A 16,401-nucleotide genomic window follows, 5' to 3' on the forward strand; every position below is an offset into this window, starting at 1 on the left:
GAGGATAACGACAGAGGGGCAGTGGGATAATGAGGGTAACGGCAGAGGGGCAGTGGGATAATGAGGATAATGGCAGTGGGGCAGTAGTACAATGAGGTTAAGGGCAGTGGGATAATGAGGTTAAGGGCAGAGGGGCAGTGGGATAACGAGGGTAACGGCAGAGGGGCAGTGGGATAATGAGGATAATGGCAGTGGGGCAGTGGGCTGTAGGGTCTAGGGGTGTTTCTATGTGACTAATGTAGAAGTGTCTCTGTGTCTGAGTAAGGAAACAGTGAGGTTGGTTTTAGGGTCGGGGTTCAGGAAACAATGAGGTTGGTTTTAGGGTTGGGGTTCAGGAAACAGTGAGGTTGGTTTTAGGGTCGGGGGTTCAGGAAACAGTGAGGTTGGTTTTAGGGTTGGGGTTCAGGAAACAGTGAGGTTGGTTTTAGGGTTGGGGTTCAGGAAACAATGAGGTTGGTTTTAGGGTCGGGGTTCAGGAAACAGTGAGGTTGGTTTTAGGGTTGGGGTTCAGGAAACAGTGAGGTTGGTTTTAGGGTCGGGGTTCAGGAAACAATGAGATTGGTTTTAGGGTCGGGGTTCAGGAAACAGTGAGGTTGGTTTTAGGGTTGGGGTTCAGGAAACAGTGAGGTTGGTTTTAGGCTTGGGGTCCAGGAAACAGTGAGGTTGGTTTTAGGGTCGGGGTTCAGGAAACAGTGAGGTTGGTTTTAGGGTTGGGGTTCAGGAAACAGTGAGGTTGGTTTTAGGGTTGGGGTTCAGGAAACAGTGAGGTTGGTTTTAGGGTTGGGGTTCAGGAAACAGTGAGGTTGGTTTTAGGGTTGGGGTTCAGGAAACAGTGAGGTTGGTTTTAGGGTTGGGGTTCAGGAAACAGTGAGGTTGGTTTTAGGGTTGGGGTTCAGGAAACAATGAGGTTGGTTTTAGGGTCGGGGTTCAGCAAACAGTGAGGTTGGTTTTAGGGTCGGGGTCATTAGGGTCTGGATGCTTCCTGTCTGACTCACTAATGTAGAGGTGTCTCTGTGTCTGCCAGCAGTCCTGAAGGTCGTGGACGAACGGGTGACGCACCTGACGCTGAGGACAAAGGTCACAGGTCAGCCAAAGAGTAATCTCGGTGAAGTAAAATTCTCGCGAAAGTTTGTAATTTCCTGGGGGGGGGGGGGGGGGATGCTGCTAACAAATGTGATTACCGTTGTGCGAAGGAAGGAAGGAAAGTCTCCCTCGCAAAAGATAAGTCTTGGTCAAACGTGATCCTTCCTCTACTTTCACCCGTGTTTATCATGGCCAAAAAGCAAGACAAATATATCATGAATTTTTAAGATGTAGCCAATTTTGACTTTGTGGCTGTGGAATCTAGTTAAAGCCCCTCCTTTCACCAATCCTGACTCATCCAAATAATCAATGACTAAAACCCGAAACCAGCTGCCAACGCTCGTAATCACGTACTTCCACTTGAGCCTTGACAGGTCGAGGTACTTCATACATGTAGGTGGGGGGTAAAGTGACTATGTACAGATAATAAACAGCGAGTGGCAGCAATGGAAAAACAAAAGGGGGGGGACTGTCTAAACGCCTATAACAGTGTGTATAGATAGTTACGACCCTGTCTAAACCACTATAACAGTGTGTATAGCTAGTCACGACCCACGACCCTGTCTAAACCACTATAACAGTGTGTATAGCTAGTTACGACCCTGTCTAAACCACTATAACAATGTGTATAGATAGTTACGACCCACGGCCCTGTCTAAACCACTATAACAGTGTGTATAGCTAGTCACGACCCACGACCCTGTCTAAACCACTATAACAATGTGTATAGATAGTTACGACCCACGGCCCTGTCTAAACCACTATAACAGTGTGTATAGCTAGTCACGACCCACGACCCTGTCTAAACCACTATAACAGTGTGTATAGCTAGTTACGACCCTGTCTAAACCACTATAACAGTGTGTATAGCTAGTCACGACCCACGACCCTGTCTAAACCACTATAACAGTGTGTATAGCTAGTCACGACCCACGACCCTGTGTTAACCACTATAACAGTGTGTATAGCTAGTCATGACCCTGTCTAAACCACTATAACAGTGTGTATAGCTAGTCACGACCCACGACCCTGTCTAAACCACTATAACAGTGTGTATAGCTAGTTACGACCCTGTCTAAACCACTATAACAGTGTGTATAGCTAGTCACGGCCCACGACCCTGTCTAAACCACTATAACAGTGTGTATAGATAGTCACGACCCACGACCCTGTCTAAACCACTATAACAGTGTGTATAGCTAGTCACGACCCACGACCCTGTCTAAACCACTATAACAGTGTGTATAACTAGTTACGACCCACGGCCCTGTCTAAACCACTATAACAGTGTGTATAGCTAGTCACGACCCACGGCCCTGTCTAAACCACTATAACAGTGTGTATAGCTAGTCACGACCCTGTCTAAACCACTATAACAGTGTGTATAGCTAGTCACGACCCTGTCTAAACCACAATAACAGTGTGTATAGCTAGTTACGACCCTGTCTAAACCACTATAACAGTATGTATAGCTAGTCACGACCCACGACCCTGTCTAAACCACTATAACAGTGTGTATAGCTAGTCACGACCCTGTCTAAACAACTATAACAGTGTGTATAGCTAGTCACGGCCCACGACCCTGTCTAAACCACTATAACAGTGTGTATAGCTAGTTACGACCCACGGCCCTGTCTAAACCACTATAACAGTGTGTATAGCTAGTCACGACCCTGTCTAAACCACTATAACAGTGTGTATAGCTAGTCACGACCCACGACCCTGTCTAAACCACTATAACAGTGTGTATAGCTAGTCACGACCCACGGCCCTGTCTAAACCACTATAACAGTGTGTATAGCTAGTCACGACCCTGTCTAAACCACTATAACAGAGTGTATAGCTAGTTACGACCTACGGCCCTGTCTAAACCACTATAACAGTGTCTATAGCTAGTCACGACCCACGGCCCTGTCTAAACCACTATAACAGTGTGTATAGCTAGTCACGACCCACGACCCTGTCTAAACCACTATAACAGTGTGTATAGCTAGTTACGACCCTGTCTAAACCACTATAACAGTGTGTATAGCTAGTCACGACCCACAACCCTGTCTAAACCACTATAACAGTGTGTATAGCTAGTCACGACCCACGACCCTGTCTTAACCACTATAACAGTGTGTATAGCTAGTCATGACCCTGTCTAAACCACTATAACAGTGTGTATAGCTAGTCACGACCCACGACCCTGTCTAAACCACTATAACAGTGTGTATAGCTAGTCATGACCCTGTCTAAACCACTATAACAGTGATTATAGCTAGTTACGACCCATGACCCTGTCTAAACCACTATAACAGTGTGTATAGCTAGTTACGACCCTGTCTAAACCACTATAACAGTGTGTATAGCTAGTCACGACCCACGACCCTGTCTAAACCACTATAACAGTGTGTATAGCTAGTCACGACCCACGACCCTGTCTAAACCACTATAACAGTGTGTATAGCTAGTTACGACCCACGACCCTGTCTAAACCACTATAACAGTGTGTATAGCTAGTTACGACCCTGTCTAAACCACTATAACAGTGTGTATAGCTAGTCACGACCCACGACCCTGTCTAAACCACTATAACAGTGATTATAGCTAGTTACGACCCACGACCCTGTCTAAACCACTATAACAGTGTGTATAGCTAGTTACGACCCTGTCTAAACCACTATAACAGTGTGTATAGCTAGTCAGGACCCACAGCCCTGTCTAAACCACTATAACAGTGTGTATAGCTAGTCACGACCCACGACCCTGTCTAAACCACTATAACAGTGTGTATAGCTAGTTACGACCCACGACCCTGTCTAAACCACTATAACAGTGTGTATAGCTAGTCACGACCCACGACCCTGTCTAAACCACTATAACAGTGTGTATAGCTAGTCACGACCCACGACCCTGCCTAAACCACTATAACAGTGTGTATAGCTAGTCACGACCCACGACCCTGTCTAAACCACTATATCAGTGTGTATAGCTAGTCACGACCCACGACCCTGTCTAAACGCCTATAACAGTGTGTATAGATAGTTACGACCCTGTCTAAACCACTATAACAATGTGTATAGATAGTCACGACCCACGGCCCTGTCTAAACCACTATAACAGTGTGTATAGCTAGTCACGACCCACGACCCTGTCTAAACCACTATAACAATGTGTATAGATAGTTACAACCCACGGCCCTGTTTAAACCACTATAACAGTGTGTATAGCTAGTCACGACCCACGACCCTGTCTAAACCACTATAACAATGTGTATAGATAGTTACGACCCACGGCCCTGTCTAAACCACTATAACAGTGTGTATAGCTAGTCACGACCCACGACCCTGTCTAAACCACTATAACAGTGTGTATAGCTAGTTACGACCCTGTCTAAACCACTATAACAGTGTGTATAGCTAGTCACGACCCACGACCCTGTCTAAACCACTATAACAGTGTGTATAGCTAGTCACGACCCACGACCCTGTGTTAACCACTATAACAGTGTGTATAGCTAGTCATGACCCTGTCTAAACCACTATAACAGTGTGTATAGCTAGTCACGACCCACGACCCTGTCTAAACCACTATAACAGTGTGTATAGCTAGTTACGACCCTGTCTAAACCACTATAACAGTGTGTATAGCTAGTCACGACCCACGACCCTGTCTAAACCACTATAACAGTGTGTATAGCTAGTCACGACCCTGTCTAAACCACTATAACAGTGTGTATAGCTAGTCACGACCCACGGCCCTGTCTAAACCACTATAACAGTGTGTATAGCTAGTCACGGCCCACGGCCCTGTCTAAACCACTATAACAGTGTGTATAGCTAGTCACGGCCCACGACCCTGTCTAAACCACTATAACAGTGTGTATAGCTAGTCACGGCCCACGACCCTGTCTAAACCACTATAACAGTGTGTATAGCTAGTCACGGCCCACGACCCTGTCTAAACCACTATAACAGTGTGTATAGATAGTCACGACCCACGACCCTGTCTAAACCACTATAACAGTGTGTATAGCTAGTCACGACCCACGACCCTGTCTAAACCACTATAACAGTGTGTATAGCTAGTCACGACCCTGTCTAAACCACTATAACAGTGTGTATAGCTAGTCACGACCCTGTCAAAACCACAATAACAGTGTGTATAGCTAGTTACGACCCTGTCTAAACCACTATAACAGTATGTATAGCTAGTCACGACCCACGACCCTGTCTAAACCACTATAACAGTGTGTATAGCTAGTCACGACCCTGTCTAAACAACTATAACAGTGTGTATAGCTAGTCACGACCCACGGCCCTGTCTAAACCACTATAACAGTGTGTATAGCTAGTCACGGCCCACGACCCTGTCTAAACCACTATAACAGTGTGTATAGCTAGTCACGACCCACGACCCTGTCTAAACCACTATAACAGTGTGTATAGCTAGTCACGACCCACGGCCCTGTCTAAACCACTATAACAGTGTGTATAGCTAGTCACGACCCACGGCCCTGTCTAAACCACTATAACAGTGTGTATAGCTAGTCACGACCCTGTCTAAACCACTATAACAGTGTGTATAGCTAGTCACGACCCACGACCCTGTCTAAACCACTATAACAGTGTGTATAGCTAGTCACGACCCACGGCCCTGTCTAAACCACTATAACAGTGTGTATAGCTAGTCACGACCCTGTCTAAACCACTATAACAGAGTGTATAGCTAGTTACGACCTACGGCCCTGTCTAAACCACTATAACAGTGTCTATAGCTAGTCACGACCCACGGCCCTGTCTAAACCACTATAACAGTGTGTATAGCTAGTTACGACCCTGTCTAAACCACTATAACAGTGTGTATAGCTAGTTACGGCCCACGACCCTGTCTAAACCACTATAACAGTGTGTATAGCTAGTCACGACCCACGACCCTGTCTAAACCACTATAACAGTGTGTATAGCTAGTCACGACCCACGACCCTGTCTAAACCACTATAACAGTGTGTATAGCTAGTTACGACCCTGTCTAAACCACTATAACAGTGTGTATAGCTAGTCACGACCCACAACCCTGTCTAAACCACTATAACAGTGTGTATAGCTAGTCACGACCCACGACCCTGTCTTAACCACTATAACAGTGTGTATAGCTAGTCATGACCCTGTCTAAACCACTATAACAGTGTGTATAGCTAGTCACGACCCACGACCCTGTCTAAACCACTATAACAGTGTGTATAGCTAGTTACGACCCTGTCTAAACCACTATAACAGTGTGTATAGCTAGTCACGACCCACGACCCTGTCTAAACCACTATAACAGTGTGTATAGCTAGTCACGACCCACAACCCTGTCTAAACCACTATAACAGTGATTATAGCTAGTTACGACCCATGACCCTGTCTAAACCACTATAACAGTGTGTATAGCTAGTTACGACCCTGTCTAAACCACTATAACAGTGTGTATAGCTAGTCACGACCCACGGCCCTGTCTAAACCACTATAACAGTGTGTATAGCTAGTCACGGCCCACGGCCCTGTCTAAACCACTATAACAGTGTGTATAGCTAGTCACGACCCACGACCCTGTCTAAACCACTATAACAGTGTGTATAGCTAGTTACGACCCACGACCCTGTCTAAACCACTATAACAGTGTGTATAGCTAGTTACGACCCTGTCTAAACCACTATAACAGTGTGTATAGCTAGTCACGACCCTGTCTAAACCACTATAACAGTGTGTATAGCTAGTTACGGCCCACGACCCTGTCTAAACCACTATAACAGTGTGTATAGCTAGTTACGACCCTGTCTAAACCACTATAACAGTGTGTATAGCTAGTCACGACCCACGACCCTGTCTGTCTAAACCACTATAACAGTGTGTATAGCTAGTCACGACCCACGACCCTGTCTAAACCACTATAACAGTGATTATAGCTAGTTACGACCCACGACCCTGTCTAAACCACTATAACAGTGTGTATAGCTAGTTACGACCCTGTCTAAACCACTATAACAGTGTGTATAGCTAGTCACGACCCACGGCCCTGTCTAAACCACTATAACAGTGTGTATAGCTAGTCACGACCCACGACCCTGTCTAAACCACTATAACAGTGTGTATAGCTAGTTACGACCCACGACCCTGTCTAAACCACTATAACAGTGTGTATAGCTAGTCACGACCCACGACCCTGTCTAAACCACTATAACAGTGTGTATAGCTAGTCACGACCCTGTCTAAACCACTATAACAGTGTGTATAGCTAGTTACGACCCACGGCCCTGTCTAAACCACTATAACAGTGTGTATAGCTAGTCACGACCCTGTCTAAACCACTATAACAGTGTGTATAGCTAGTCACGACCCACGGCCCTGTCTAAACCACTATAACAGTGTGTATAGCTAGTCACGACCCACGGCCCTGTCTAAACCACTATAACAGTGTGTATAGCTAGTCACGACCCACGGCCCTGTCTAAACCAACGTTAACAGTGTGTATAGCTAGTTACGACCCACGACCCTGTCTAAACCACTATAAGAGTGTGTATAGCTAGTCACGACCTACGACCCTGTCTAAACCACTATAACAGTGTGTATAGCTAGTCACGACCCACGACCCTGTCTAAACCACTATAACAGTGTGTATAGCTAGTCACGACCCACGACCCTGTCTAAACCACTATATCAGTGTGTATAGCTAGTCACGACCCACGACCCTGTCTAAACGCCTATAACAGTGTGTATAGATAGTTACGACCCTGTCTAAACCACTATAACAATGTGTATAGATAGTCACGACCCACGGCCCTGTCTAAACCACTATAACAGTGTGTATAGCGAGTCACGACCCACGACCCTGTCTAAACCACTATAACAATGTGTATAGATAGTTACGACCCACGGCCCTGTCTAAACCACTATAACAGTGTGTATAGCTAGTCACGACCCACGACCCTGTCTAAACCACTATAACAATGTGTATAGATAGTTACGACCCACGGCCCTGTCTAAACCACTATAACAGTGTGTATAGGCAGTCACGACCCACGACCCTGTCTAAACCACTATAACAGTGTGTATAGCTAGTTACGACCCTGTCTAAACCACTATAACAGTGTGTATAGCTAGTCACGACCCACGACCCTGTCTAAACCACTATAACAGTGTGTATAGCTAGTCACGACCCACGACCCTGTGTTAACCACTATAACAGTGTGTATAGCTAGTCATGACCCTGTCTAAACCACTATAACAGTGTGTATAGCTAGTCACGACCCACGACCCTGTCTAAACCACTATAACAGTGTGTATAGCTAGTTACGACCCTGTCTAAACCACTATAACAGTGTGTATAGCTAGTCACGACCCACGACCCTGTCTAAACCACTATAACAGTGTGTATAGCTAGTCACGACCCTGTCTAAACCACTATAACAGTGTGTATAGCTAGTTACGCCCACGACCCTGTCTAAACCACTATAACAGTGTGTATAGCTAGTCACGGCCCACGACCCTGTCTAAACCACTATAACAGTGTGTATAGCTAGTCACGGCCCACGACCCTGTCTAAACCACTATAACAGTGTGTATAGATAGTCACGACCCACGACCCTGTCTAAACCACTATAACAGTGTGTATAGCTTGTCACGACCCACGACCCTGTCTAAACCACTATAACAGTGTGTATAGCTAGTTACGACCCACGGCCCTGTCTAAACCACTATAACAGTGTGTATAGCTAGTCAGAACCCACGGCCCTGTCTAAACCACTATAACAGTGTGTATAGCTAGTCACGACCCTGTCTAAACCACTATAACAGTGTGTATAGCTAGTCACGACCCTGTCTAAACCACAATAACAGTGTGTATAGCTAGTTACGACCCTGTCTAAACCACTATAACAGTATGTATAGCTAGTCACGACCCTGTCTAAACCACTATAACAGTGTGTATAGCTAGTCACGACCCTGTCTAAACAACTATAACAGTGTGTATAGCTAGTCACGACCCACGACCCTGTCTAAACCACAATAACAGTGTGTATAGCTAGTCACGACCCTGTCTAAACAACTATAACAGTGTGTATAGCTAGTCACGGCCCACGACCCTGTCTAAACCACTATAACAGTGTGTATAGCTAGTCACGACCCTGTCTAAACCACTATAACAGTGTGTATAGCTAGTCACGACCCACGACCCTGTCTAAACCACTATAACAGTGTGTATAGCTAGTCACGACCCACGGCCCTGTCTAAACCACTATAACAGTGTGTATAGCTAGTCACGACCCACGGCCCTGTCTAAACCACTATAACAGTGTGTATAGCTAGTCACGACCCTGTCTAAACCACTATCACAGTTTGTATAGCTAGTCACGACCCACGACCCTGTCTAAACCACTATAACAGTGTGTATAGCTAGTCACGACCCACGGCCCTGTCTAAACCACTATAACAGTGTGTATAGCTAGTCACGACCCTGTCTAAACCACTATAACAGAGTGTATAGCTAGTTACGACCTACGGCCCTGTCTAAACCACTATAACAGTGTCTATAGCTAGTCACGACCCACGGCCCTGTCTAAACCACTATAACAGTGTGTATAGCTAGTCACGACCCACGACCCTGTCTAAACCACTATAACAGTGTGTATAGCTAGTTACGACCCTGTCTAAACCACTATAACAGTGTGTATAGCTAGTCACGACCCACAACCCTGTCTAAACCACTATAACAGTGTGTATAGCTAGTCACGACCCACGACCCTGTCTTAACCACTATAACAGTGTGTATAGCTAGTCATGACCCTGTCTAAACCACTATAACAGTGTGTATAGCTAGTCACGACCCACGACCCTGTCTAAACCACTATAACAGTGTGTATAGCTAGTTACGACCCTGTCTAAACCACTATAACAGTGTGTATAGCTAGTCACGACCCACGACCCTGTCTAAACCACTATAACAGTGTGTATAGCTAGTCACGACCCACAACCCTGTCTAAACCACTATAACAGTGATTATAGCTAGTTACGACCCATGACCCTGTCTAAACCACTATAACAGTGTGTATAGCTAGTTACGACCCTGTCTAAACCACTATAACAGTGTGTATAGCTAGTCACGACCCACGGCCCTGTCTAAACCACTATAACAGTGTGTATAGCTAGTCACGGCCCACGGCCCTGTCTAAACCACTATAACAGTGTGTATAGCTAGTCACGACCCACGACCCTGTCTAAACCACTATAACAGTGTGTATAGCTAGTTACGACCCACGACCCTGTCTAAACCACTATAACAGTGTGTATAGCTAGGTACGACCCTGTCTAAACCACTATAACAGTGTGTATAGCTAGTCACGACCCTGTCTAAAGCACTATAACAGTGTGTATAGCTAGTTACGGCCCACGACCCTGTCTAAACCACTATAACAGTGTGTATAGCTAGTCACGACCCACGACCCTGTCTAAACCACTATAACAGTGATTATAGCTAGTTACGACCCACGACCCTGTCTAAACCACTATAACAGTGTGTATAGCTAGTTACGACCCTGTCTAAACCACTATAACAGTGTGTATAGCTAGTCACGACCCACGGCCCTGTCTAAACCACTATAACAGTGTGTATAGCTAGTCACGACCCACGACCCTGTCTAAACCACTATAACAGTGTGTATAGCTAGTTACGACCCACGACCCTGTCTAAACCACTATAACAGTGTGTATAGCTAGTCACGACCCACGACCCTGTCTAAACCACTATAACAGTGTGTATAGCTAGTCACGACCCTGTCTAAACCACTATAACAGTGTGTATAGCTAGTCAAGACCCACGGCCCTGTCTAAACCACTATAACAGTGTGTATAGCTAGTCACGACCCACGGCCCTGTCTAAACCACTATAACAGTGTGTATAGCTAGTCACGACCCTGTCTAAACCACTATAACAGTGTGTATAGCTAGTCAAGACCCACGGCCCTGTCTAAACCACTATAACAGTGTGTATAGCTAGTCACGACCCACGGCCCTGTCTAAACCACTATAACAGTGTGTATAGCTAGTCACGACCCACGGCCCTGTCTAAACCAACGTTAACAGTGTGTATAGCTAGTTACGACCCACGACCCTGTCTAAACCACTATAACAGTGTGTATAGCTAGTCACGACCCACGACCCTGTCTAAACCACTATAACAGTGTGTATAGCTAGTCACGACCCACGACCCTGTCTAAACCACTATAACAGTGTGTATAGCTAGTCACGACCCACGGCCCTGTCTAAACCACTATAACAGTGTGTATAGCTAGTCACGACCCACGACCCTGTCTAAACCACTATAACAGTGTGTATAACTAGTTACGACCCACGACCCTGTCTAAACCACTATAACAGTGTGTATAGCTAGTCACGACCCTGTCTAAACCACTATAACAGTGTGTATAGCTAGTTACGACCCACGACCCTGTCTAAACCACTATAACAGTGTGTATAGCTAGTTACGGCTAGTGCAACAAGTACAGACAGCATTCTACAACACATATACAGCATCCCTCCCTCCGTCTGACCCACCTATAGAGCACGTCCTCTCTCTCTCTCCATTTAATTCAATTCGAGGGGCTTTATTGGCATGGGAAACATATGTTTACATTGCCAAAGCAAGTGAGGTAGATAATAAACAAAAGTGAAATAAACAATAAACATTAGCAGTAAACATTACACACAGTTTCAAAAGAATAAAGGCATTTCAAATGTCATATTATGTTTATGTAGTGTTGTAACGCTGTACAAATAGTGAATGTACAAAAGGGAAAATAAACAAGCATAAATATGGGTTGTATTTACAATGGTGTTTGTTCTTCACTGGTTGACCTTTTCTTGTGGCAACAGGTCACACATCTTGCTGCTGTGATGGAACACTGTGGTATTTCACCCAGTAGATATGGGAGTTTATCAAAATCGAGTTTGTTTTCTAATTCTTTGTGTATCTGTGTAATCTGAGGGAAATATGTGTCTCTAATATGGTCATACATTGGGCAGGAGGTTAGGAAGTGCAGCTCGGTTTCCACCTCATTTTGTGGGCAGTGTTGCACATAGCCTGTCTTCTCTACAAAGCCAGGTCTGTCTACGGCGGCCTTTCTCAATAGCAAGGCTATGCTCACTGAGTCTGTACATAGTCAAAGCTTTCCTTAAGTTTGGGTCAGTCACAGTGGTCAGGTATTCTGTCACTGTGTCCTCTCTGTTTAGGGACAAATAGCATTCTAATTTGCTTGCAGTTTTTTTGGTTAATTCCAGGTCTGTCAGGGCCCAGGTCTGTCAGGGTCCAGGTCTGGCAGGGTTCAGGTCTGTCAGGGTCCAGGTCTGGCAGGGCCCAGGTCTGTCAGGGCCCAGGTCTGTCAGGGTCCAGGTCTGTCAGGGTCCAGGTCTGTCAGGGTCCAGGTCTGTCAGGGTCCAGGTCTGTCAGGGCCCAGGTCTGGCAGGGTCCAGGTCTGACAGGGCCCAGGTCTGTCAGGGCCCAGGTCTGGCAGGGTCCAGGTCTGTCAGGGTCCAGGTCTGGCAGGGCCCAGGTCTGGCAGGGCCCAGGTCTGTCAGGGTCCAGGTCTGGCAGGGCCCAGGTCTGTCAGGGTCCAGGTCTGTCAGGGCCCAGGTCTGGCAGGGCCCAGGTCTGTCAGGGCCCAGGTCTGGCAGAGCCCAGGTCTGGCAGAGCCCAGGTCTGTCAGGGCCCAGGTCTGGCAGGGTCCAGGTCTGTCAGGGTCCAGGTCTGGCAGGGTCCAGGTCTGTCAGGGTCCAGGTCTGTCAGGGCCCAGGTCTGGCAGGGTTCAGGTCTGTCAGGGTCCAGGTCTGGCAGGGTCCAGGTCTGTCAGGGCCCAGGTCTGACAGGGCCCAGGTCTGTCAGGGCCCAGGTCTGGCAGAATCTGTGCAGAAGATCTAGGTGCTGCTGTAGGCCCTCCTTGGTTGGGGACAGAAGCACCAGATCATCAGCAAACAGTAGACATTTGACTTCAGATTCTAGTAGGGTGAGGGCCGGGTGCTGCAGACTGTTCTAGTGCCCTCGCCAATTCATTAATATATATGTTGAAGAGGGTGGGGCTTAAGCTGCATCCCTGTTTCACCCCACGGCCCTGTGGGAAGAAATTTGTATTTTTTTCCCAATTTTAACCACACACTTATTGTTTGTGTACATGGATTTTATAATGTCGTATGTTTTCCCCCAACACCACTTTCCATCCATTTGTATAGCAGACCCTCAGACCCTCAGACCCTCAGACCCTCAGGCCCTCAGACCCTCAGTCCCTCAGACCCTCAGACCCTCAGGCCCTCAGACCCTCAGTCCCTCAGTCCCTCAGACCCTCAGACCCTCAGACCCTCAGACCCTCAGACTCTCAGACTCTCAGACCCTCAGACCCTCAGACCCTCAGACCCTCAGACCCTCAGGCCCTCAGACCCTCAGACCCTCAGGCCCTCAGACCCTCAGACCCTCAGACCCTCAGTCCCTCAGACCCTCAGACCCTCAGACCCTCAGACCCTCAGACCCTCAGACCCTCAGTCCCTCAGACCCTCAGACCCTCAGACCCTCAGTCCCTCAGTCCCTCAGACCCTCAGTCCCTCAGACCCTCAGTCCCTCAGTCCCTCAGACCCTCAGACCCTCAGACTCTCAGGCCAAACTGAGTCGAAGGCTTTTTTTGAAATCAACAAAACATGAGAAGACTTCGCCTTTGTTTTGGTTTGTTTGTTAATTAGGGTGAATACATGGTCTGTTGTACGGTAATTTGGTTGAAAGCCAATTTGACATTTGCTCAGTACATTGTTCTCGTTCTCTCTCTCTCTCTCTCTCTCTCTCTCACCTGTACTATAACTTCTTCTTTAGACTGTTCCAGAACGCCCAGCCTCAGGATCTCTGACTTAGGGATTACCTGAGAACGAACACACACACACACACACACACACACACACACACACACACACACACACACACACACACACACACACACACACACACACACACACACACACACACACACACACACACACACACACACACCGGCTGATGATGTGACATGTAGCACAGAGCTTCTCATAAACAGTGCAGTTATCTGCCATTCAGCTAGTCCGCAGATATACACTGTATATACAAAAGTATGTGGACACCCCTTCAAATTAGTGGATTCGGCTATTTCAGCCACACCCTTTGCTGTCCAGTGTATAAAATCGACCACACAGCCATGCAATCTCCATAGACAAACATTGGCAGTAGAATGGGCCTTACTGAAGAACTCAGTGACTTTCAAAGAGGCACCAGAGGCCACCTTTCCAACAAGTCAATTCGTTACATTTCTGCCCTGCTAAAGCTGCCCCTCAGTCAACTGTTATTGGCCACACAAGCTCACAGAACGGAACCGCCGAGTGCTGAAGAGCGTAGCGCGTAAAAATCGTCTGTCCTCGGTTGTAACACTCATTATGGAAACTCGGATCTCTGGAGTAATGAATCACGCTTCACCATCTGGCAGTCCAACGGACAAATCTGGGTTTGGTGGATGCCAAGAGAACGCTACCTGCCCGGATGCATAGCTCCAACTGTAAAGTTTGGTGGATGAGGAATAATGGTCTGGGGCTGTTTTTCATGGTTCAGGCCCCTTAGTTCCAGTGAAGGGAAATCTTAACACTACAGCATACAATGACATTCTAGACGATTCTGTTCTTCCAACTTTGTGGCAACACTTTGGGGAAGGTAATTTCCTGTTTCAGCATGACAATGCCCCCATGCACAAAGAGAGGTCCACACAGAAATGGTTTGTTGAGATCAGTGTGGAAGAACTTGATTGGCCTGCACTTAGCCCTGACCTCAACCCCGTCGAACACCTTTGGGATGAATTGGAACGCCGACTGCGAGCCAGGCCTAATCGCCCAACATCAGTGCCCGACCTCACTAATGCTCTTGTGGCTGAATGGAAGCAAGTCCCCGCAGCAATGATCCAACATCTAGTGGAAAGCCTTCCCAGAAGAGAGGAGGCTGTTATAGCAGCAATGTTCCAACATCTAGTGGAAAGCCTTCCCAGAAGAGAGGAGGCTGTTATAGCAGCAATGTTCCAACATCTAGTGGAAAGCCTTCCCAGAAGAGAGGAGGCTGTTATAGCAGCAAAGGGGGGGACCAACTCCATATTAAACCCATGATTTTGGAATGAGATGTTAGATGAGCAGGTGTCCACATACTTTTGGTCATGTAGTGTATATGATATGCATGCGAGTGTAAAGTGCTATTGGAGGGTTACCTTGACAGCGTAGGTTTTCTGCTTGGCCTTGTCCTTCACCTTCAGAATGGGACCAAAGGATCCTTTGGCGATATATCCCAACACCTGGAACAGGAGAGAGGAGGTGGAAAGAGTATAGCCTCCATAACCCTGTCTCGGGTCTGGTTTCAACAGAGAGAAATAGTAATGGCTCTGCCATGGCTCGTTGGGCAACGCTATGAGGAATTCATGGGGATTTTGGGAGGTTTCTGGGTAAAGGCCGAAAATAAGGTCAAATCAAATTTTATTTGTCACATACACGTGGTTAGCAGATGTTAATGCGAGTGTAGTGAAATGCTTGTGCTTCTAGTTCCGACAGTGCAGTAATATCTAACAAGTAATCGAACAATTTCACAACGACTACCTTATACACACATGTGTAAAGGAATGAATAAGAATATGTACATAAAAATGTATGAATGAGCGATGGCCGAACGGCAATGCAAGATGCAGTAGATGGTATAGAGTACAGTATATACATATGAGATGAGTAATGTAGGGTATGTAAACATTATATAAAGTGGCATTGTTTAAAGTGGGTAGTGATACATTTATTACATCCAATTATTATTTATTAAAGTGGCCAGTGATTGGGTCTCAGTGTAGGCAGCAGCCTCTCTGAGTTAGTGATGGCTGTTTAACAGTCTGATGGCCTTGAGATAGAAGGTGTTTTTCAGTCTCTCGGTCCCCAGCTTTGATGCACCTGTACTGACCTCGCCTTCTGGATGATAGCGGGGTGAACAGGCAGTGGCTCGGATGGTTGTTGTCCTTGATGATCTTTTTGTCCTTCCTGTGACATCGGGTGGTGTAGGTGTCCTGGAGGGCAGGTAGTTTGCCCCCGGTGATGCGTTGTGCAGACCTCACTACCCTCTGGAGAGCCTTCCGGTTGTGGGCGGAGCAGCTGCCGTACCAGGCGGTGATACAGCCCGAGAGGATGCTCTCGATTGTGGATCTGTAAAAGTTTGTGAGTGTTTTTGGTGACGAGACTAATTTCTTCAGCCTCCTGAGGTTGTAGAGGTGCTGCT

General features: G+C 46.8%; 1 protein-coding gene across 1 annotated transcript in view; it reads right to left on the minus strand.

The window, feature by feature from the left end:
* The window catches only part of LOC123725121 (ribosomal protein S6 kinase-related protein), a 52,581-nt gene that overhangs the window by 12,325 nt on the left and 23,855 nt on the right, over window positions 1-16,401 (minus strand). Inside the window, exons 3-5 of the mRNA XM_045688920.1 lie at window positions 15,359-15,442; window positions 13,934-14,002; window positions 996-1,065 (exon numbers count right to left, since the gene is read on the minus strand). Of these exons, the coding sequence (XP_045544876.1) occupies window positions 996-1,065; window positions 13,934-14,002; window positions 15,359-15,442 (223 nt within the window). The remainder of the gene's footprint in view (window positions 1-995; window positions 1,066-13,933; window positions 14,003-15,358; window positions 15,443-16,401) is intronic.

The sequence above is a fragment of the Salmo salar genome, chromosome ssa11 (genome assembly GCF_905237065.1).
Source record: "Salmo salar chromosome ssa11, Ssal_v3.1, whole genome shotgun sequence".
NCBI classification, from domain to species: Eukaryota; Metazoa; Chordata; class Actinopteri; order Salmoniformes; family Salmonidae; genus Salmo; species Salmo salar.